Source organism: Coffea arabica, chromosome 11e (genome assembly GCF_036785885.1).
Source record: "Coffea arabica cultivar ET-39 chromosome 11e, Coffea Arabica ET-39 HiFi, whole genome shotgun sequence".
Taxonomy (NCBI): Eukaryota; Viridiplantae; Streptophyta; class Magnoliopsida; order Gentianales; family Rubiaceae; genus Coffea; species Coffea arabica.
In genome coordinates this window covers 49,217,619-49,239,335 of record NC_092331.1, presented here as the reverse complement: position 1 = coordinate 49,239,335, position 21,717 = coordinate 49,217,619, and the positions used below count along the sequence as shown (strand labels likewise).

General features: G+C 35.1%; 2 protein-coding genes and 1 long non-coding RNA gene across 3 annotated transcripts; all 3 read left to right on the top strand.

Annotated features, from left to right (window-relative positions):
• Nucleotides 1–7,110: 7,110 nt before the first annotated feature.
• Nucleotides 7,111–9,994, top strand: LOC140021068 (uncharacterized). The gene is made up of 3 exons (XR_011825045.1): nt 7,111–7,291; nt 9,079–9,155; nt 9,849–9,994. It is a non-coding gene; the product is annotated as an uncharacterized lncRNA (long non-coding RNA).
• Nucleotides 9,995–11,455: 1,461 nt separating this feature from the next.
• On the top strand, nt 11,456–14,595 carry LOC113719464 (disease resistance protein RPM1-like). The gene has a single exon (XM_027244665.2). The coding sequence runs from the start codon at nt 11,583–11,585 to the stop codon at nt 14,358–14,360; it is 2,778 nt and encodes a 925-aa protein (XP_027100466.2). The 5' UTR covers nt 11,456–11,582; the 3' UTR covers nt 14,361–14,595.
• Nucleotides 14,596–18,790: 4,195 nt separating this feature from the next.
• LOC113719465 (phenylcoumaran benzylic ether reductase POP1-like) lies at nt 18,791–20,445 on the top strand. Its single transcript, XM_027244666.2, has 5 exons — nt 18,791–19,134; nt 19,228–19,362; nt 19,474–19,720; nt 19,817–20,020; nt 20,142–20,445. The coding sequence occupies exons 1-5, from the start codon at nt 18,952–18,954 to the stop codon at nt 20,312–20,314; spliced, it is 942 nt and encodes a 313-aa protein (XP_027100467.1). The 5' UTR covers nt 18,791–18,951; the 3' UTR covers nt 20,315–20,445.
• The last annotated feature ends 1,272 nt before the right edge of the window (nt 20,446–21,717 follow it).

Genomic DNA, 21,717 nt, shown 5'->3' with positions numbered 1-21,717 from the left:
AAATTGAGGACCTTTGAAGATATATTAACTATTGATCATGTTTTATTTCTATTTTCCATGTACATTGAATTAATTGGATATATTATTGTTGAAAAATTCTTGGTTTATATACTTTTTAATGAATTGTTACCGATTCTTGTATAGTTTTAATGTTGTGGTCCTATGGATATTAAATTAGTTTAAAACTTAATAATTATAGTAATTACATTAAGTAAATTAAGGAGTTATAAGTGAGTTTGATTTAAGTCCGAATTAAACTCACAATCTGAATATTTTGTGAGTCAAGTGCGAGTTTCATATTTATCAATCCAAAACTCATAATTCGAAATCCAAAAGTGGTACTAACTACTAACTATAAAAGCGAACCTGAGTTTGTTAAACCTCGATTCAAATGGCCCAATTGATAGGCCTAAGTCCTTTCCTTCTTTTGATTTAAATGAAATTAAATTTAAACCTATAGTTTAGTACTCATATTCCTTTGTACCAAAACACCCTTTTGACCTTTGAAAAAAATTACCCAAAATACTACAAGTTATCTTCACCTGGATTAGAATTATTTCAAGTAATCTTGAATGTCAAGTCACATAATCGATTTTGTTGTCTAGGTTCTATTTTTCTTTTTTAGTTTTTTATTCTAATTGTAAAAAAAAAGGTTCTAATCGCAATGCTACTATGATTGATCATGGAAGTATATTGTTTGGATTGCATTTTCTAGAAGGGTATATTGTAATACTTTTTTAGATATGATATATATAAAATAAAAAGTTCATTAAAAAATGTATCAAGGAAATATTCCCAAAAAACATGAGATTTTTGTCTAGAATGGCAATCCAAAAAAAGCCAGTATATTGGCATACTACTGCAAATTGTCCTCTTTTCTACAAATATATTTTTTTTATAACTTAAACTATCCAAAAAAAAAGATCTCTAATCAAAATATTGAATTGTTATGTTCAAACTTGTAACATATATGCTTCTAATAAAACAAAAAAAATAATGAAAAAGATCAATTTTTAAAAACATTACCTATGAAAGATAGAAGCAATTGATAAAATTCAGGAATTCTTCCAGACTTGTGGTTTTCAAATATCATTGATTTCCTCTAGTTTCATGTGATCTAGTAGGCCCTTGCAATTTTAATCTTTTGCCATTGCTAGAAAATGTACAATGGTAGGGAAAGAACGGTGTTGGTAGTGAAGAAAGAGGCAAAGGAACTCTTTTATAGCAACTGTGAAGCTTTAGGGCAATTGCAGTAGTTAACGAATAGACACAACTGAACCACTGGGTCAATGGCCACCTTAAGTCCCTCCTTGGGCTGTATGTGAGGTTGCAGCGAAAAAAATTTAAGCATTGTGCCATAACACTCCCTTGGTCTAATTGGGTTTGTATACCCACTAGCCCCTACCATAGCCTCTTTAGGCTTCCAATCCCCCCTAAGTTGGGTTTAATGAAGAAACCTTTTCTTTTTAATTGATGAAAAGAATTTAAGCCTGACATGAATGGAAGTTATTCAAACATTTCTCTTCTTTCCATTTTTAAATGAAGTTCTTTCTTCGCATGTAAACAAAGAAAAAATAAGTTCAAGAGGTATGTTTACGATTGTTTAAAAAATCAATTCAAAAGGTTTATTCTTTTGAGAAAACCAAAGAAGAGATAGTGAAATAAGGAAGAAACGCAGTTTTGATTCCTAATGTTTAGCTTGCGTACCAAAATGATCCTTAATATTTTGACCAAAAAAAAAAAAAATCTACTCCACAAAATTTGTGATTTTAGGCAAATATAGAACAACTGACAGAAATCAAATTGGTTTAATCCATTGACAGGCACAACTAACCCATGACCACAATCTCATAGTCCATTTCTTCAAAAGCATCTTCATTCAATTTTTTTTTTTTTAATCTTTAGCAACTTGTTGGTCAATGTCATCATTATTTTGCAGATTCTGTGCCTAAAAACTCAAATGCTAAACATATTGTTAGAAAATGTACGAAGTTACAATAGTGACTTGTCAAACTAATATAAGATTAAGTGATTAATCAAGTTTTCTTCTTACTTGCAGAATGCTCGTTGATGCATGTTGATGTGTTATTGAACTCAAAGACACCACTTCATAACCTTAGTAGAAGTTGGGGTCCAAAGTCTACCAAAATAAATAGAAAAACACACAAATAAACAAAAAAAAAAATTAACTTGCAAATCTATTATACCAAGAAAAAATTAAGATAGCTAAGAAACTACATGTAACTAACAGTTCATATTATATAAACGAAAAGCATGCTGTTTATTTGTGATAATTGTGCCATATTTCTAGTACTTTGCTCATATACTCCATCACATTTTTTTAAAAAAAGAAAACAAACTCCATTGCAAGTTGCTTGCAAACGTTTATGGTAGATGGGCTCAGGCAAATGCCTTTACCTGTTGAAGTCTTACACTGGTGGTTATGATAAATGTGGCTTTGAACACTTTCGGACTTTTGAATATGCAATTTTCGTGATCGGTGGACATTGAGGCTTTTAAGAGAGATGGGGCAACAAGAGTGGGATGGAGTGGTGTGAAATATGAAACAGATGTGTGAAGCTAGTTTCTTGACAGTAAACTCGAATATGACAAACTTTTCAGCCGAACAAGAAAAAAATCTCATCTTATAACTTGGCAGTCATTAGGGGTGGCAATTCGGGTCAAAATCAGGTTGGCGGGTCGGGTTCGGGTCAACCCGTCAGAAAATCTGTTGACCCGAACCCGACCCGCCAACCCGTGACGGGTCAGGTATGCTGACCCGAACCCGAAAATTTCAGGTTGACGGGTTGGCGGGTCGACCCGAAATGACCCGAAACTTAATTTTAATTTATTAATTTATCACTGTAATTTCTAATAAAATCAATTTTTCACAAAACTAATTACATAATCAAGTAATAAAAATTTAAATAAATAATTCCAAACCAAATCTAAAATAAATTAAACACCGTAAAAGTGTTTTATCCCAAACAAAATATAAAATAAATTAAAACAGTATAAAAGTAAAAAATAATATAATATATTATTTATCCAAATATAATAATTTCAACTTCACACAAATTAAATAAATTCATTTAGGAATAAGTAATTAATGACTTTGAAAAAAAGAATAACTTAGTTTAGTTAGATAAAATTATTTTTATGTTTATTAAATTATTTTTAATTCGTAAACGGGTCATATCGGGTCATATCAGGTCACCACGGGTTGACCCGAAATTGACATGTTTTCTTTTCGGGTTCATCGGGTCCAACCCGATTCTGACCCGAATTCCCGAAACCTCAACCCAAACCCATTAATTTCGTGTTAGGTTCGTGTCGTGTTTTCAGGTCGTGTCGAAAATTGCCACCCCTAGCAGTCATAATGCTGCAGTGCAAAAACAAGATCCATAATTAGCACACAGGGTAAATAACTATGCACTTGCCTCCGGTGGGTAGCTCGGTTGGGACTGGTCGTTTGTAGTTACAGCAAGGTCCTAGGTTCGACTCCCATGTGCTACCGTTGTTGGGTATCTTTGGGGCAAAAGTCTGTCCAGCCTAGGGGAAGTAGCCTTTAGACCCGAAAAAAAAAACTATGAAGTTTAACCTTTCAAAATATTCACATAATCTCCACTATAATTTTATATAAAGTGAAAATTTGACATAAAGTAGTCTTCCTACAATCGTTATTTGAAATGTTTGTATTGCCCTTACTCAGGTACCAAACAAAATATTGGGGGAGGGAAGGGGAAAAGGGGAGGAACAACTTTTCATAAAATTATTGGGAAATTTTGTAGATATATATGAAATAATAGAAGGATTAAGTAAATATTATAACTTCATTACACGTGTTCCTGGAGCGCGTTTAGGTCATTTGTTATGATTGGAGTTATTTTTTTCTCAATTTCCATTTTATATAAAACTATATAGAATTATATTGTTATGTGATTATATATGAAATAGAGAGAGGGGGTGAGGGAGGGGGGGCGGGATCTTTCTGTAAAAAAGCACGTTCTTGTCAAGGTTTGTAAAATCGGGATCCTACGTAGGATCGATTTTAGTTTCACAGGATCGGATCGTAGGATCGGATCGGAGAATCGTAAGATCCTACCAAAAGCTCCTAATTGCAATTAAAGGTTGCAATTCTTTGATAAATTACAAATATACCACAAATATTTTCATTTACTTGCAAAATGGAGCTTCGTATTTCATAAATTTACAAAAAAATTGTAGGATCGTACGATCCTACCGATCCTACGATCCTACACGATCCTACCGATCCTGCTACGATTCTATGCGATCCTACAGAGATTAATATGATTTGCGATTCTGAATACGATCCGGATCGATTTTGATTATCCGGATCGTAGGATCATACGATCCTACGATCCGGATCGCGATTTTGACAACTATGGTTCTTGTATACAAGTTCTTCTGCAACTGCCTACAGATGTTTTCCTCAAATAGACTCCAAATATTTCAGTTTCCAATCTCCATTGGCATTTGAAATGAAATATGATGTGGTTATTATCATGCTAAAATTATAATGTGGTTATTATCATGCTAAAATCATTATAATTTGTAGATCGTCTTTTTCATGTCAACCTTTTCCTTTCAGCCGGTTTTATTTAGCATATTAGCTACACATTTAGAAGCCAATCAAAACAACATAGAAGGGGAGTTGAACATTTCTTAAGAATATTGTTAGATTGACTATGACAAATACCTTGCTTTCCAACTTAACTAATCAAAATTTTATCATTACCTTCCTTAGCATGAGAATATGTGTATTCTAATAAACTTGGCCCATTTCTTAGGTTATGCTCAAATGCTTTTCGTTGCAAGTAGGCAAACCTTTCTTTGTTTCATTATAATGATTTTATGTTACTTTGCAAGTATTATTGAAGTACCAATTTCAAAAATGATCTTCTTTGAAATTAATATCATTTTGGATTGGCTAGATCGTAAAATGCATCCTTTATAGATGAAAAAAGAAGGCATATTCTTTCCCAATGCTTGAAAGTGAGAAGAGATAAACGGAAGGCATAAGAGGCAAATCAAGGACTTTACTTTTACCTGATTATCATCCCTACCAAAGTAAGTTGGATTTTGGGGACAGCATATTCTTTTCTCTATCTAGTTTGATAAGAAGATTTAGTTTGATTACTTTTGAGGCTAGGTATGCAAGTTTTAGTTGGGTTTATTGAAGAAGTCTTTTCCTTTTAATTGAGATTGGTAGTTCAGAAAATTGATGAAAAGAACTTAAGCCTAACGCCAATAGAAGTTATTCAAATATTTCTCTTCTTTCCATTTTTAAATGAAGTTCTTTCTCCACATGTCAACAAAGAAAAAATAAGTTCAAGAAGGATGTTTTCGATTCTTTAAAAAATCAATTCAAAAGGTTTATTCTTTTGAGAAAATCAAAGAAAAGATAGTGAAATAAGGAAGAAACGCAGTTTTGGTCCCTAATGTTTAGCTTGCGCACCAAAATGATCCTTAATATTTTGACCAAAAAAAAAATGTTCTCCACAAAGTTTATGATTTTAGGCAAATATAGAACCATTGATGAAAAATTAACTGATGGCCAAAATCAAATTGTTTTAATCCATTGACAGGCATGACTAACCCATGACCACAATCTCATCGTCCGTTTCTTCAAAAGCATCTTCATTCAATTTTTTTTTCTTTTAATCTTTAGCAACATGTTGGTCAATGTCATCATTATTTTGCAGATTCTGTGCCTAAAAACTCAAATGCTAAACACTGTTAGAAATTGTATGAAGTTACAAGCATTGCTCATTTTAGACTTCAGTTTCAGATTATGATTTTGAACATCTTTTTGATCTCATAACTTCCGTGTCAGAAGAAAAAGACGTTTGAAGCTAGTTTCTTGATAGTAAATTCACATATGAAAACTTTTCAGCCGAATAAGAAAATGCCTCATCTTATAATCCGGTAGTCATAATGCTGCATTGCAAAAACAAGTTGCAAACAAGATTCATAACTAGGATAAATGGTAAATAACTATGTACTTCATGTGGTTTTGTCTATCACCACATGATTCCTTTTAAAGTCTAACCTTTCAAAATATTCACATAATCCCCACCATAATTTTATGTATAGTAAAAATTTGACATAAAGGAGTCTTCATAGAATCGTTATTTGAAATGCTTGTATTGCACTTATTCAAGTGTGGAATAAATTTTTGGGGGGTGGGGTAGGGGAAAGGGGAGGAACAACTTTTCGTAAAATTATAGGGAATTTTGTGGGCATATATGAAATAGTAGGACGATTGAATAAATATTATAACTTCATTACACACCTTCTTAGAGTGTATTTAGGTTATTCGATATGATTGGAGTTACTTTCGACTCATTTTCAATTTTATATAAAACTATATAGATTTATATAATTATGTGATCATATATGAAATCAGAAAAATGAGAGAGAGAGAGAGTGTGTGTGAGGACTCGTAAAAACTATTATTTTTAAACCTAACTTATGGCTTAATAAATTATCTAATTGGATTTTTACCACGAGGAATATTTTCTAGTCTCATTAGACCTAAATACATGACAATATAATTTCGTTATATTTTTAAAGTGTCTCGTTTCAAAAATTATTTTCTTAGGAGCTTGTTTAGAGAAAAGGTGAAAATACGTTTGGAGAATTTTTGCCAATTAGGAGTGCAATTAGCCCGGAAATTTTGGGACATGTACAACGGCTTTAAAATAGGTAATTTTAGATTTAAGTACTTAAATGATAGTTAATAGTATTATCGTTATAAGAATTTCTTGGAGGTTTCGCGTAATAGCGTTAAAATAGTGGGTACGCGTTTTCATACGCGCGGCTTTATTTGAGGGACTTTAGACCCTTATTTCGAGACAATTAAGAGTGAATAATATTTATATGAACATAAGTACATTAGAGGTTAAGTGCACTAGTGAACCAAACGCGAGAGAAATCGAGCCCTAAACGCACCAAACGAGCCCTAATGAGGGTTGATTTTGGAGTGAATTTACACCACTCATTTTAATCTTCTCTTGGAAGCTAACCTTGATCAAATTTCACTCTTTCTTCTCTCACCAACAGCCGGCCAGCCTTCCCTCTCTCTCACTCCCTTGCTTCACAAATTTCTTCATCAAACTAACCACAAAACTTCAATCAATCTTCACCAAACTTGAAGACCATCTAGCAAACTACTTGGAGGTTGGATCTAGCTAACTAAAGGGCTGCATTTCACGGTTTCTTGGAGCCTCTTGAGGACCGAAAATTTCTGGTTTAAAGCATTAAGGAGGTATAACATCATCCTACACCTTAAACTTGGATTATGATGGTAGAAATACATCTTTAAGCTCTTGCATGTAAGTAGATGACTTGATATTGTTGGAAAAATGTGAAAGTGGGCTCTATGAATTCCCACACTTGGGTTGTTGCTGATTAGAGGATTAATGTTGGATTTAATGGTAGCTTAGTGGTTAAAATGATGGATTTATGGAGTATTATTGTTGGAAACTCAAAGTTGAGGTCATGACAAGAAATTTCCGAAACTGCCCCTGTTTTGTTCGGCCATGATAAGGCCAATTTTTGGTGATTTATTGACGTGAACCTGATGTTTATATGTTATGTTATATGTGTAAAAATTTTCATTGGAAAACATTAACATTTAGATGGGCAAATGAATTTATTCGTGAACTAGGCAAGCTGGAAAATTATTTTCGGATAACCTGTCCAGCAGTAGCATTTTGACCATAACTTTGTCCGCCGACGTCGAAATTGAGTGCCATCAGTGGCATTCGAAACTAGACATCCATACCTTTCCAACAGTATAAAATGTGTATTCTGATTCCATGTGTAGGAGCTGAACCATTCGTTTTAAGATAGCTGTCCTGTCTCTCGGATCTGCTGGAATGATTTGTAGAGGCAGCAACTTGAGGCTCAATTTCGAGCTGGTTGCTTGCCAAATTTCAGAACGTTTCCTTCTGTGAACTTTTAGCCCTATGAATTTATTTTCCAATGCCATAAACCATGCTCAATTCTGAGTTAAATTGACTGAGTTGTGGCCAAAACAAGAGGACTGCCCTGTTTTGGAAAAACGTAATATTTGGACTGATTTGGGACAAAACCCGGGAGTGATCTTATTAATTGAAATTTTTGATGCTAAACCATTACCAAAGGTATCATGGATGTATCTTAGACCTTTATTTCACAAATGAACCATGGTTGGATAGCTTTCTTGGTTAAACGATTTGAATTGGGAAATGAAAGTCAAAAGGCAGATTGCCTTAGAAATTTTCCGGAACTTTGGATGATTAGTTAACTACCTTCCCCAGGGTATTTTTCTCTGAAATTTGATAGAGAGATACCTTTCATATAAGAGTAAAATACTGCCAATTTTGGTACCAATCCAAGTTCGTTTCGATACCTAATTAAATTTCTAGTGTTGGAGGTTCAAATCTGGAAATTCTTCTCCAGTCTTGAATTTTCCCCAACTTTGAGCTACCGTATCTCGGTACTCGAAACTCTGATTCTTGATCCGCTTGCTTTGCTATAAACCTCACTTGCAACTCTAATTGAGTTACAAATTTTAGAGGCCGATTTGCAACGTGTGAATCGTTCCGAATTTTCAAAGTTGGCCGAAATCCAACTTAATTCTGCCTTGTAAACCGAGTCTGTACCTTCAAGCTCATTTTTGAGCACTTTCCACTTCGATTCATGGAAAAGTGTCTTCTAGGAACTTATAGTACTTTTTAAGAGGTTTCCAACGGTATAAAGTTTTCCAATTCTCGACTTATACCGAGTGAGTTACGATTTTTCAAAGATTCATAACAAAACTGAAATTTTCCAACTTTCAAGGAAATAAGTTTTTCAAGAACTCTTTATTCTTTTGATATTATCTAAACGTTTTATCCCCGATTTCCTAGATAAAGACTTAAATACTTTTGAAAGTTATCAAACCCCTCTCGAACCTCGATTTACGAGTAATTGAGGTTCATTTTCACGGAATCCCCTAGATTAATACTAGTGAACGAATTATTCCTCGATATTTGGGATTTGGATGATAATTCACTATTATTTGTTCAGGCGCACACGAGGACCTTCAAGAGAATCCCACGGTGGACGCTTGAACTTTTCTTGACCTTACTTACACCTAATACTTGGTGAGTGTCAGGTGTATGTAAACTTGTTACATGTTTAATTGTTATTAATAATTTGGAAATCTTGAAAGTGGAGCCGAGTGTGTACTTTACCACACTCGTTCTCATTAGAAATGAAATTTTAATGATTGAAATGCATTGAATGAATGATTGAAATGCATTGAATGAATGAAATGTATTGGTATGCTAGCTAGCTGCATACGTCGTTGGAGTGAATCTCCCCGACACACAAGTGCACATGGGGGACGCTCAAATCTCATTGGCCGACCTTGGACTCGAGCCGGCATGGGCTTGGTCGGGAACCTTGACGAACCATAAGATATATAAGCTTGACCTAATGAGAGGTCTTGCTTGGCATACTCGAATAGTATCGCCACAAACTAATGACAGGCGGGCCCGATACAGGGGTATGTAAGGTGAAAGGGGACAGGTTAAGTGGAGTTCTACAGACTAAACCTACCCGATTGACGGAGTGTCAATTCGTGGAAGTTATTGCTCGTGCAAGTGGAACTCAGCTCCTGAGAGCTACTATATCCTTGAATTGTTTCTGTTTACTTTTCCCGCTCGAATTGTTAATTATTGCAATATTATTGCTTGACTTGTAAATTGAGATTGTTATTTAAGCAATGTGCTTGCATGTGTGTTCTTGGCCTCACGAGCGTTTTGCTCACCCTGTAGATTTGTTTTCCTTAACAGGATTGAACTTGGTGAGGTATCGAAGAAACCTTCCTGCTACGCTTTTGTTTAGGGTTTCTATTACTTTTGACTTTGTCTTGGCTTTTGGGTTGTATTTTGGAATCCGAATGTAACTTTTGGAGTACGATGGTTGTTGAACACCTGATGTGCGGGTTGGATATCGGATGACTTTTATTAAACTTGAACGCTTCCGCATTTATTGTATCTAAGTTATTGAATCGTATGGTGTGGTCCGGCAATAAGTTTAAATGGAATTGCTTGAGTCCTGGCGAGAGCTAGGCAGGCGTCCCGCGGATACCCTTTGGTTCGCCTTAGGGAGAAGTGGGGGCGTCACAGAGAGGACTTTTATGCAAAAAAGCACGTTCTCGTGTACAAGTTCTTCTGCAACTGCCCATAAAAGTTTTCCTCAAATACATTCCAAATAGTTCAGTTTCCAATTTCCATTGGCATTTGAAATGAAATATGATGTGATCTTTTCCTTGTCAACTTTTTCTTTTCAGCTGGTTTTATTTAGAATCTTAGCTACATGTTTGGAAGCCAATCAAAACAACATAGAAGGGGAGCTTTTCCTCAAATACATTCCAAATAGTTCAGTTTCCAATTTCCATTGGCATTTGAAATGAAATATGATGTGATCTTTTCCTTGTCAACTTTTTCTTTTCAGCTGGTTTTATTTAGAATCTTAGCTACATGTTTGGAAGCCAATCAAAACAACATAGAAGGGGAGTTGAACATTTCTCGAGAATATTGTTAGATTGACTATGACAAATACCTTGCTTTCCTACTCAACTAATCAAAATTTTATCGTTGCCTTTCTTAGCATGAGAATATATGTATTCTAATATGCTTTGTCCATTTCTTAGGTTATGCCCAATATGCTTTTCGGTGCAGGTAGGCAAATCTTTCTTTGTTTCGTTACAATGAATTTATGTTACTTTGCAAGTATTACCAAAGTGCCAATTTCAAAAACGATCTTCTTTGAAATTAGTATCATTTTTGGATTGATTAGATCATGTAAAACACATCCTTTATGGCCTAGAAACCAAAAAAAGACATTTTTTTTCCAAAGCTCGTAAGCGAGAAGATATAAAGGAAAGGCATAAGAGGCAAATCAAGGACTTTACCTTTCCGTGATTATCATCCCTACCAAAGTAAGTTGGATCTCAGGGACAACATATTTTTTTTTCCTATCCATTAGTCTTACTTAGAATCATAGCTAGCCATTTCTTTTTGGAGCAAATTAAGAAAACATTAGAAGGGAGCTGAACATTATCTGAAGATTGTTAGATTCCACATGACAAATACCTTCCTTTCCAATTAAAACAATCAAAAAAAATCCAAAATTTTCTCTATGCCTTTCTTAGACCAAGAGAATAGTTATTCTTTACCTATTTTTTTCGGTTATGCTCTGTATACTTTTTCTTTTGAGTAGACTGACATTTCACTTTTTGACTACAATAACTTTTGATATGTACTACCAAAATGCCAACTAAAACTCGTTGTTTATACCACAAAGGGGAAAAAAAAGCATACGTTCCCAAATTCATATCATTCTTGAAAAGCTGTTCTTTCAAATTCATATAATTCTAGAATTTGCTAGCTCATATAAACCGCATCCTCTATACTACAAAAGAAAGAAAGAAAAAGAAAAACAGCATATTTTCTGAAATTTGGATCAACTCTCAAAATTTTTTTGATAAGAAAACCAGCTCTTGAGAAATTTGATTGAGCATCATGGCAGAGAGTGCTGCAGGTTTTTTGATTAACCAGCTCTCAACCTCGCTTTCCCAAGAGATCACACTTTTTGGGGGGCTTAAATCAGACGTTCAATTCATCAAAGCTGAACTCGGGAGCATGAAGGCTTTCCTCAGAGAAGCTGAAGCAAAGGAAGACAATTCTCAACTCCAAGAATGGCTAAAGCAGGTTCGAGAAGTTGCTTATGATACAGAGGATGTTCTCGATGATTTTACATTCCGCTTTGCTCGTGGCTACAAGGATGGATTCTGTGGCAAGGTTGGAAAGATCTATAACTCAATAAAGAATTTGAAAGCTCGCCATCAAATTTCTTTGGAGATAAAAGACATCAAGGGCAGAGTTGGAGAGATTTCAACAAGGCATCAGAGGTACGAGTCCCTATATGGTACTCAAGAAAGAGGCTTCAGCTCTTCCCGACAGGCAAATGTTGATTTTGACATTCGTGCTCAATCACTCCTCATTGAAGAAGCTCAACTTGTTGGGATTGATAAGCCAAAAGCAGAGCTCATCTCAAAAATCCTTAGTGACCATTCCCAATTGAAAGTGGTTTCCGTTGTGGGAATGGGGGGACTCGGGAAGACTACCCTGGTGAAAAAAGTCTATGATGACGCTGCAGTGAAGAAACAATTTCAGAGCCATGCCTGGATAACTGTTTCTCAAAATTTTCAGCTCAGGGACATCATCAAGAACCTGATCCAACAATTGTACAACGAAATCAGACAGCCGATCCCTCCCGAAGCGGAATCCATGGATGTTCTTACGCTGAGTCAAATTGTCAAAGACTTCCTCCAAGAAATAAGGTACATTCTTGTCCTTGATGATGTGTGGAGTATAGATGCCTGGGAAGCTATCAAATGTGTATTGCCTGACTGCAATATCACTAGTCGTGTTGTGTTGACAACACGAATAGCTGATGTAGCTTCTGCGTCTTGTTTAGGATCACTTGACTTCATCTATAAGATGAAGCCTCTTACTGATAAAGAGTCTTGGACTCTATTTTGCAATAGAACATTTCAGAGCAATGACTGTCCTCCAAATCTAGAAGAAGTTGCTAAAAAAATATTGAAAAAATGTGAGGGCCTACCGCTTGCAATTGTTGCAATAGGTGGTGTTTTGGCTCTGAAGGACATGGAAAAGACAGATGAATGGGAGATGATTCTTCATGGTTTTGGCGGCGAGGCAGATGGCAGTGGTAAGCTTGACAGGATCAAAAGGGTACTCTTACTTAGCTACAATGCTTTGCCTTACTATCTTAAAAGCTGCCTATTATATCTAAGCATCTACCCTGAAGATTATTCAATTTATGTGGATGTTATACTTCTGAAGTGGATTGCACTAGGATTTGTAGAAGAGAAAGGAGGAATAACATCCACCGATATTGCCATGAGTTATATGAAAGAACTCATCAACAGAAGCTTAATCCAAGTTAAATCCACATCGACCGATGGCACATTGGCTACATGTGGTCTCCACGATTTTCTGCGTGAAATCATTGTTTCAAAATCTAAAGAGCAGAGTTTCACGACTGTAGCCACCAGATGTTACACAAGATGGCCTGAAAAAGTTCGACACCTAGCAATCCACAACTTCACTGATAATCCACAAGAATTTAGTAGTTTAAAGTGTCTTCGGTCTGTGGTAATATTTGGGTATGAAGATCCTCTCACAACCACATTTTTATCCAAGTTTTTATATGGTGGTCCTAAGTTGCTAAAGGTGTTGGAATTGGATGGAGCTAAATTGGACAGTATCCCAAAGCAAGTCTTCAAACTATTTCATCTCAGGTATCTTAGTCTCAATGGAACTGGAGTTAAAATTATTCCAAAATCTATTGGGAAGCTTCAAAGCCTTAAAGTTATAGATCTGAGAGGAACCAATGTAACAGAGTTGCCTGCAGAAATTCTAAATCTAAGAAAACTCCGTTCTCTTTTGTTAGGCGGACGGGGTGATTATTCAAATGAGTATGCAGTTTGGGGCTGCAAATCTCCAGATGGAATTGGAAAGCTTGTTTGTTTGGAGGATTTGTTTGGTATAGAAGCAGACAGTGATAAAATAGTAAGGGAGATTGGAAAGCTAACGCAATTGCGACGATTAGCCATCACAAAGCTGAGAAGAGAAGATGGAAAAGAGTTGCTGTCCTCCCTCTTGAGGCTGACCAACCTTCGAAAATTGGTCATCTCCTGTATTAAAGAAGATGAGATCCTTGATCTCCAACATTCCGTCTCTCCAAAACTTGGATTCCTCACGTCTCTGTTGTTGAAGGGGCGTTTAGAGAGAGTACCGCAATGGGTGACATCACTTCAATCCTTGAGAATCTTACAGTTGGACAATAGTAGGTTGGGAGAAGATGAGAATGCAATGGGCTCCCTCGGACATTTGCCCAATCTGGTATCACTTATTCTCTATCGTGCTTATGAAGGGGAGACAATATGTTTTAAGGTTGGAGGATTTCGAAAACTCCAGGACTTAGAGCTCGGGCAATTAACAAGACTGAAATGGGTTCGAGTGGAAGAGGAATCAATGCCTAGTCTCAGAAAACTGCGCTTAGGTGGTTGCAAACTGATGCAGGAGTTGCCTTCGGGCATCCAAAACTTGACCAGACTTGAATATCTTGGGTTTTTTGAAATGTCTGATGAGTTAATGCACAAAGTACAGAATTTGGATAAGGGGAGTGAAGATTATCAGACAATTTCTCATATCCCTCAAGTTGTCATTGGTCACTGGATTGATGGTCGGTGGGAAGGCACGTTCCTCTAAGAGAAGAGAAGCTAAGAGACAACTCTTTGCAGCTTTCAACATTAACTGATATTCAGTCAACTCATCTCTTGTATAAGTCTCAGGTTGCTTACTAGCTTTTCCTTTTATTTCATGGGCTCTCGTTAACCTTTTCCTTTCTACTGCTTATTACATTTGTATCAAATCATATCATGAAATAGCTCAATTCCTCGAACATAGTGTGTGTTCATATATATGGATTTAGATTTCCTTTTAATAGTTGGCCCCATCAAACTTGCTCTGGTTAAGTAAAACATAGATCAGAGCACCTACTACAGAAAAGAGAAGGCAGTCTTCATTAAGTTAATTTGAAAGTGTATGAAGCAGTTAGTGAAATTAGTTTGTATGTATAACAACTTTTGAATGAAATTTGGTTCTTGATCTTAGAAATGCATGCCTATAGAATATGCAAATGGAAAAAATTTTCAGAAAATAAGGGATTTTGCCCCTTCTCAACCTTAACCACAGATTAATGTGCCTTTAGTCAATAAACAGGTTTAGTAAGCACATGCTACTGCCTTCAGCTCCTAGAATAGAAACATAATGCAAGAAAACTTGTAAAATATATTACTTGACTGATATGTCAATAGAAAACATGCAAAATAATATCATAAAACACTATTCAAGCTTATTTACAATTTTTTTTTAGGTTATTTACAACTTATTCCTTTCTAGTGAAGTGAAATTACAGTCACCTTACTCGAGTTGTAGTCATGCATAGGTTTTCTCTGTCACACAAAAAGTTGCAATAAAAAAACATGATAAAAAAAAAAAAGACCATTGACTTAAGTTCATATTGAAATAGTAACAATCAACCTCAATTCCTCAAAATATGCGTATGTACAAGTATGGATTTAGATTTTCTTTTTCCAGTTAACTCCATCAAAATTTTTCTGGTTCAGCAAGACATAGAACAGAGCATCTACCGAAGAAAAAACAAGATCAAAGTGTATGAAGCATAAAAGATGAAGTTTGTCAAATTAGTAAAGCTTCGATAACACCTTTCAAAGTCCAAAGTCCCAACTGAAGGTTCAGTGTTCCTTTTTTTTTTTTTTTCTTTCTATATTCTTAGTTTGTATGTATATTTTTCTCAAATAAAATTTGACTGATAGTGCTTTGATATCACAAAACACTATCCAAACTCATTCACAGCTGATTTCCTTTCTATTGAAGTCAAATTACAGTCACCTTACTCAAAAGGAAATTATAATGCGTTACTTGCATCTTTGAACTTTCTTTGACCTGTACTCATGCATAGGTTTCCTCTAGCACACAAAAAGTTGCAATCAAGAAACATAATAAAAAAAATAAGACCATTGACTTGAAAAGAGAAATATGGAAAACAAAAAACGAAACACAAGAAGAAGGGAAAAAAATGGTGAAAACAAAGGGTTATATGTAGAAGATCACATTTGCGATGATTTGTCCTGTAACCTAAAGAAGTTCCACTCAAAGACATTTATAAAGATAAAATATTACACTTCCATTTTCTGTCGGCAATTTAGACGTAGTATGATGTGCTGATTATCATGCTAAATTCTTAGACTTGAGGATTACAAGAATTTGATTGTCTTTCTGACGCCAACTTTCTCCTCTGCCGGTGGTTTTATTTAGCCTCATAGCTATAATATTTAGAGCCAATTAATTGAAACAACATAAAATGGAATTCTAAATTAAACTATGGTTTGATTGATTAAGGTGCCCTCCTGGCTTCTAATTTTTAATTGGCTTCGAGGATTTTGACTATATGATCATTCTTTTTCATGTATTTTGGTATTTCCACATAATTCTTGCAAGGATTTTGTTCTTTCTAGCGTTTGATATGTTTTGTTGTTTGCTGCAGCTTGTTGTTTCCTTTTATTTATTTATTTTTTTCAGCTGTATATACTTTGTTCTATCGCTTCTGCAAAACAACCAACCACACTTGTTATGGTGCTTGTGTTCTTGAACCTGAAATGTGTAAACTCTAATGTGATTGAGAACACGTCATTAAATGCCGGGATGTTTTCCTAAATTGAATTTGAATCCTCGATTTTGGAAGTGAATAACTCTAAGCAACTCTTTGTGATTTTCAAGAAGAGCTAAGCTAAAACTTGGCATTATATATCACAGCAGAAAGTTGGAGGTTCACACTCAAACTTGACAGTGTTGCGATGAACACAGCATGGAACCTGTTTCAATCAATGCGATTCAGATACCACAGGCCATGTAAACTGATGCCTTTGGGTTCTATGATATGCCTATTGAGCTAATGCACAAAGTACTGGATTTGGATAGGCAAAGTGAAGATAAACATATAATTAATTTCTCATATTCTTGAAGTATGCATTGGATGTTGGGAAAATGATCTCAATGGGCTTCCTTATCAGATTCATTTAGAATTCAAAATCAGGCTCAGTAAAACTTCTATTTTAAATATTTAAGTGGATTGGATATTCTGGAAATGAAGTGAAAATAACCACAGTAAAAGCATCTTGACAATCTGTACCATCAACAAGGAGATTCATACAACAACAGGGTTTTAAAAGTGCAGTGGCAAAAAACATTTGAGTTCACCAGTTTGCCAAACATATGTACTATTACAGAATAGAATTAAAGGAAAAAAAAAAATGTCACCATATATAGATACACAACCTCATATGCTTATTTTTGTCATCTACTTCTGGTTGAGGAAATACTACAGCAACAGGGTCAATAAAGAAATCAACATGCTCCCTTGGCTTGACTTCAAAGTCTCTCATCTAGTTCCTTGTTGGCAAAAAAAACCATCCTTGAAGAAAGAAGGGATGTAATACGTGTAAATGATTTGAAGATATTAGTTTGTTCATTTTGTTTTCTCTTAGTCCTAGTTAGTAGGCATTTGTAGTGTACTTATATAATACTCGTTCTTATGTATCATACAAAAAACTCCATATATTGCCTAGATTTCAAAAATACTTAGAAAAATACTCATACTTTTCAATTAACTCTATGAAACACGTAATAAATTTTTGTCATGTATTATACTTTGTGAATTACATTTCAATTTTTTTTAAAAAAAAATTAAAATTTAATGATAATGACATGTTCATGAGTTATATACAAAATAAGAGCAACATATAATACAAAATTGTAGATTTATACATATTTAAATAATATGGTAAATTTTTTTAATAAATTTAACATCTCATACATTAAAATAAGTTTAATATTGGCATAGAAGTGGCATATTCTTTGAAAACTATAGTAAATTTTTTTTCAGTTCCATAATTTTCAAATATGTTCATACTATACATGTACAAATTTATATGAGTAATTTTGTCAAACACGCCAAATTTTTAATCATACTTTTGAAAATAAATCTTGTATAATAGGCATACATATACCTCGTATTAAACCCATACCATATTTTACAATCTATGCTCTTAATGCTATAAGTAAAATACGTTGGACCTTAAATGAACAAATTGACTATATATCATCGTTTGAGGATCTAGCTTTCAAAAATCACATTGTCCATAGGTTAGGACATGCCCAAGGCTGGTCTAGTGCACACTGCACAGTGCCTTGTAAACATATTTTAACATGCCCTAAGGGTTTAGCACTAATTGGACAAGCTTACCAAATCGGATATTAAACAAATTAACTAGATTTTTAATTAGCGAAGCTCTACCATCTTTAATTATGTCCTTGGGATGAATATTTAAGGGTTGGAAGTTGGACTAATCCAAAATGCACAGAAGTTAGCTCAAAATACCACCTGCCCCAACAAACATTAATGAGCAAGAAATTAAAAAAAAAAAAGAAAAAGAAAAAAGAGACCCTTAAAAATGAGAGATTTATGGCTAAATCCATCCTCATCCATAGATTGTGACAAAAAAAATTAATAAATCTCTTGATTGACTCCATTCCTTGACTAGTTTCTGAATTGTAGTGTCTAAGCAAACTGTGTCTATTAATTGTATTGTGTGGATTAAATGCCTATGAATACAGGCTTCTATCAGTATATGATGAAATATAAACAAAATGTTGTTCTTTTCATTTTCTTTTTCTCGTGGTATCGGTGCAAATGAAGAGATTCTAGCACATTGTTAACGTTTAGTACTAAGTTTATGCTCTTTTTGTTCACTTCAACATTTTGTTCAACATCAGCACTTACTTCAGGTTTGGTCATCACTAATTCAGGGACGAAATCCTACCACTAAATCTCCCGTATGAGTAGTTTCACTTCACAAGGACATTCAATTGACTTTGACCTTCCTCTTTCGCAATTGCCAGGCACCCCTACACATTGCGCATCTTGGCCAATAAGAATCCGTTAGTGCTATGATTTTTTGGGAAACCTCGTGATAATGTTCAACTGTCTAACTTCCGTTGATTGGTTCTTGGAGCACTTTAGAAATTTCAGAAGCCAATAGAGCATCAAAAGGAAACTGCAGCGACAGCGTTGCTTGCCAGTTTCAATACTTTTTCCTCTATAAATTAACCCTGCACGAAGCTGCAGCCTATAGGCACATTTCTGCATCTGTTCAGCTCATCAATTTACGGTTTCCATCCAATTTTGCAGCAGTAGTCTACTATCCTAGAGTTGGAAATGGATGTGAAAAGCAAGATTTTGATCATTGGCGGCACTGGAAACATCGGGAAATATTTAGTGGAAGCGAGCGCAAAAGCAGGGCACCCAACGTTTGCACTGGTCCGAGAAAGCACAATTTCAGATCCTAAGAGGGCAGCCATCATCGAGAGTTTCAAGAGTTTGGGAGTCATATTTCTTCATGTGTGCTGTTATTTCTTTCTTCGTTGTCTAAATAGTGTTTCAATTTTTTTTCAAGAAATTATAGAAACTGACATGTACGTATGGACTGAACAGGGAGATCTACACAATCATCAGCAGTTGGTAAATGCAATCAAACAAGTTGACATAGTGATCTCTGCAGTCGGGGGAGATTTGGCAGCTCATCAAGTTAAGATTATTGAAGCAATTAAAGAAGCTGGAAACATCAAAGTAAGCACAATACAGTGTTACAAATTCTTTCTTGATTTTTATTTTTTGCGTTTGTCCCTTTGTGAGTTGTGACTTCCATATTCCTAAAGAAGGAGCTGTATTTGGTTTCAGAGATTTTTACCTTCTGAATTTGGGGTTGATGCGGATCGTGCGAACGCTGTTGAGCCTGCTGCTAGCTTAAACAGGACCAAGGTTGAGATCCGCAGAGCTATTGAGGCAGAAGGGATACCTTACACTTATTTAGTATCTAACGGATTTGCTGGTTACTTGAATTATATCCTCAACAACTTTGGAGACTCTTTCTCTGCAAGTCCTCCCAGAGACAAAATTGTCATTCTTGGCGATGGAAATCCAAAAGGTATCCGAAAGGGGCTTGTCTGCTGCATATCTTGATTGGTTTAGTATCATCTTTTAGAGTTCTCAATTTTTTCGTTAATTTCATGTTTCGTTGCAGTTGTTTTCACCAAGGAAGAAGACATTGCTGCGTACACCATCAAAGCAGCAGATGACCCAAGGACTCTGAACAAGAGTGCGTACATTACACCCCCTGCCAACACCATGTCCTACAACGAAATAGTATCATTGTGGGAAAAGAAAATTGGCAAGACCCTCGAAAAGATCTACGTTCCAGGGGACGAAGTTCTTAAAAAAATTCAAGGTCATCTAACAAAAAGAAGAAAGTGCACAAGTTGCTAATTTTTAATACTATAGCATCTACTATTATTAACACCTATTCCATGTTTTAATCAAATTGCTTTCTTTTCTTGTATCTTTCGCAGAGGCTTCAATGCCATTAAAATTGCTCCTGTCTTTGGCATACACATTTTTCGTGAAGGGAGAAATAGCCAACTTTGAGATCAAGGCTTCTTTTGGCATGGAGGCAACGGAGCTCTATCTTGATGTTAAATACACCACACTTGATGAGTACCTCAGCCAGTTTGTATCAAATTAGCTTAGATACTTTCAGATTAGCTCTACCAGATTTTTGCAGCAGTTTCTTTTGTGCTACTAGATTTTGTTCTTCTTCCAGATGAGGATTGTCATGAATGTGATTGAAATAAAATATGCCCTTAATTTGTATCCCGTCTTTTGTGTACTTGGCTTGAATTCTTCCAACTTGAAATCATCATCTGGTTGCCTCTGAGCATCCTTTCTTCATACTTACAACTACATAGTCGAGAAAGTTGGATAACGGTGCTAAATTCCGGACAATGTAAGACAAATCATATACTCCTCGTCTCCTTGGTCCCGGCCTAGGATCCGGAATTTCAGAAAATATTGAGATACACAGGCATAGTTCTGCTCATCTGATTGAGCTCCTTTGAGACCTGAGTTTTCAGGAAGTGGACCATTTCTTATCTAAACAGTTGCCTAAGGCCAAATTACTAAGACTTCCATACAAGAAGCTCATAGAAAACAAATCTGTAGCTATTTTGATGAACTTCCGAATTTGAGTCAAAAGTCTTGTGCTTGTAGATTTGATCTTGATGTTTCTCCACCCTTGTTCAACAGCTTTCATGAGAGTGATGTTTCTCCACAGTCGCAATTGGATTTGGATTTCATTGTTTTTATATATAAATTTGGAGATTGTATGTTATATAAAAAGATCAACATGAAACATGTTTGGAGGTTGTAACCTATTTGTTTAGGAATTAAGATTTCATCACCAAAATAAAAAAGAATATGTCATTACTAAGCTATTAAAGTCATGATTAAGCTTGCCATCACCTAGAAAATGATATATAAAAAATAATTTGAGAGCATGTGTATTCGTTTTGTGCTGATTAAAACAACTAAAAATGAGTTTTGAACCCCGATCAAAAAAAAATTGCAAAAGGTGATCCTCATACATTCCCTGTGGTTAAGCACTTTTTAAGATACACTGTTTGTAGATACACATCCTCACGCTTATTCTTGTCATCTACCTCTGTTGGAGTAAATACTACAGCAAAAAACCATGCTCCTCTGGTATACTAAACAACAAAAAATAGTTAAGATGTTTAGTATATACAGTATGGTTGATTCGGAAGTCCTTTGGTACACTAAACAACAAATGATCAAACATCCGAGTTCATCAATTTCCCAAATGCCAACCATGAATATGTGCAATTTCAAAACTGAACTAAAAAAACCTTCCTCACCACGGACCACTGTATGTCACAGGGATGGAGCTATCATAAGGTATTTTCTTTACCCATTCCCTTTCTTTATAGTAACATATTTTTTTTAACTAAACTTGTTCTTATTATTTCATGCATATAAGTCATATTACCTATTCTTGCAGACAAATCTCCACCCTCTTCATTTTCTTTGTAGATTTACAGGTAGTTATATCTGTATATTTTTGAGGGATTT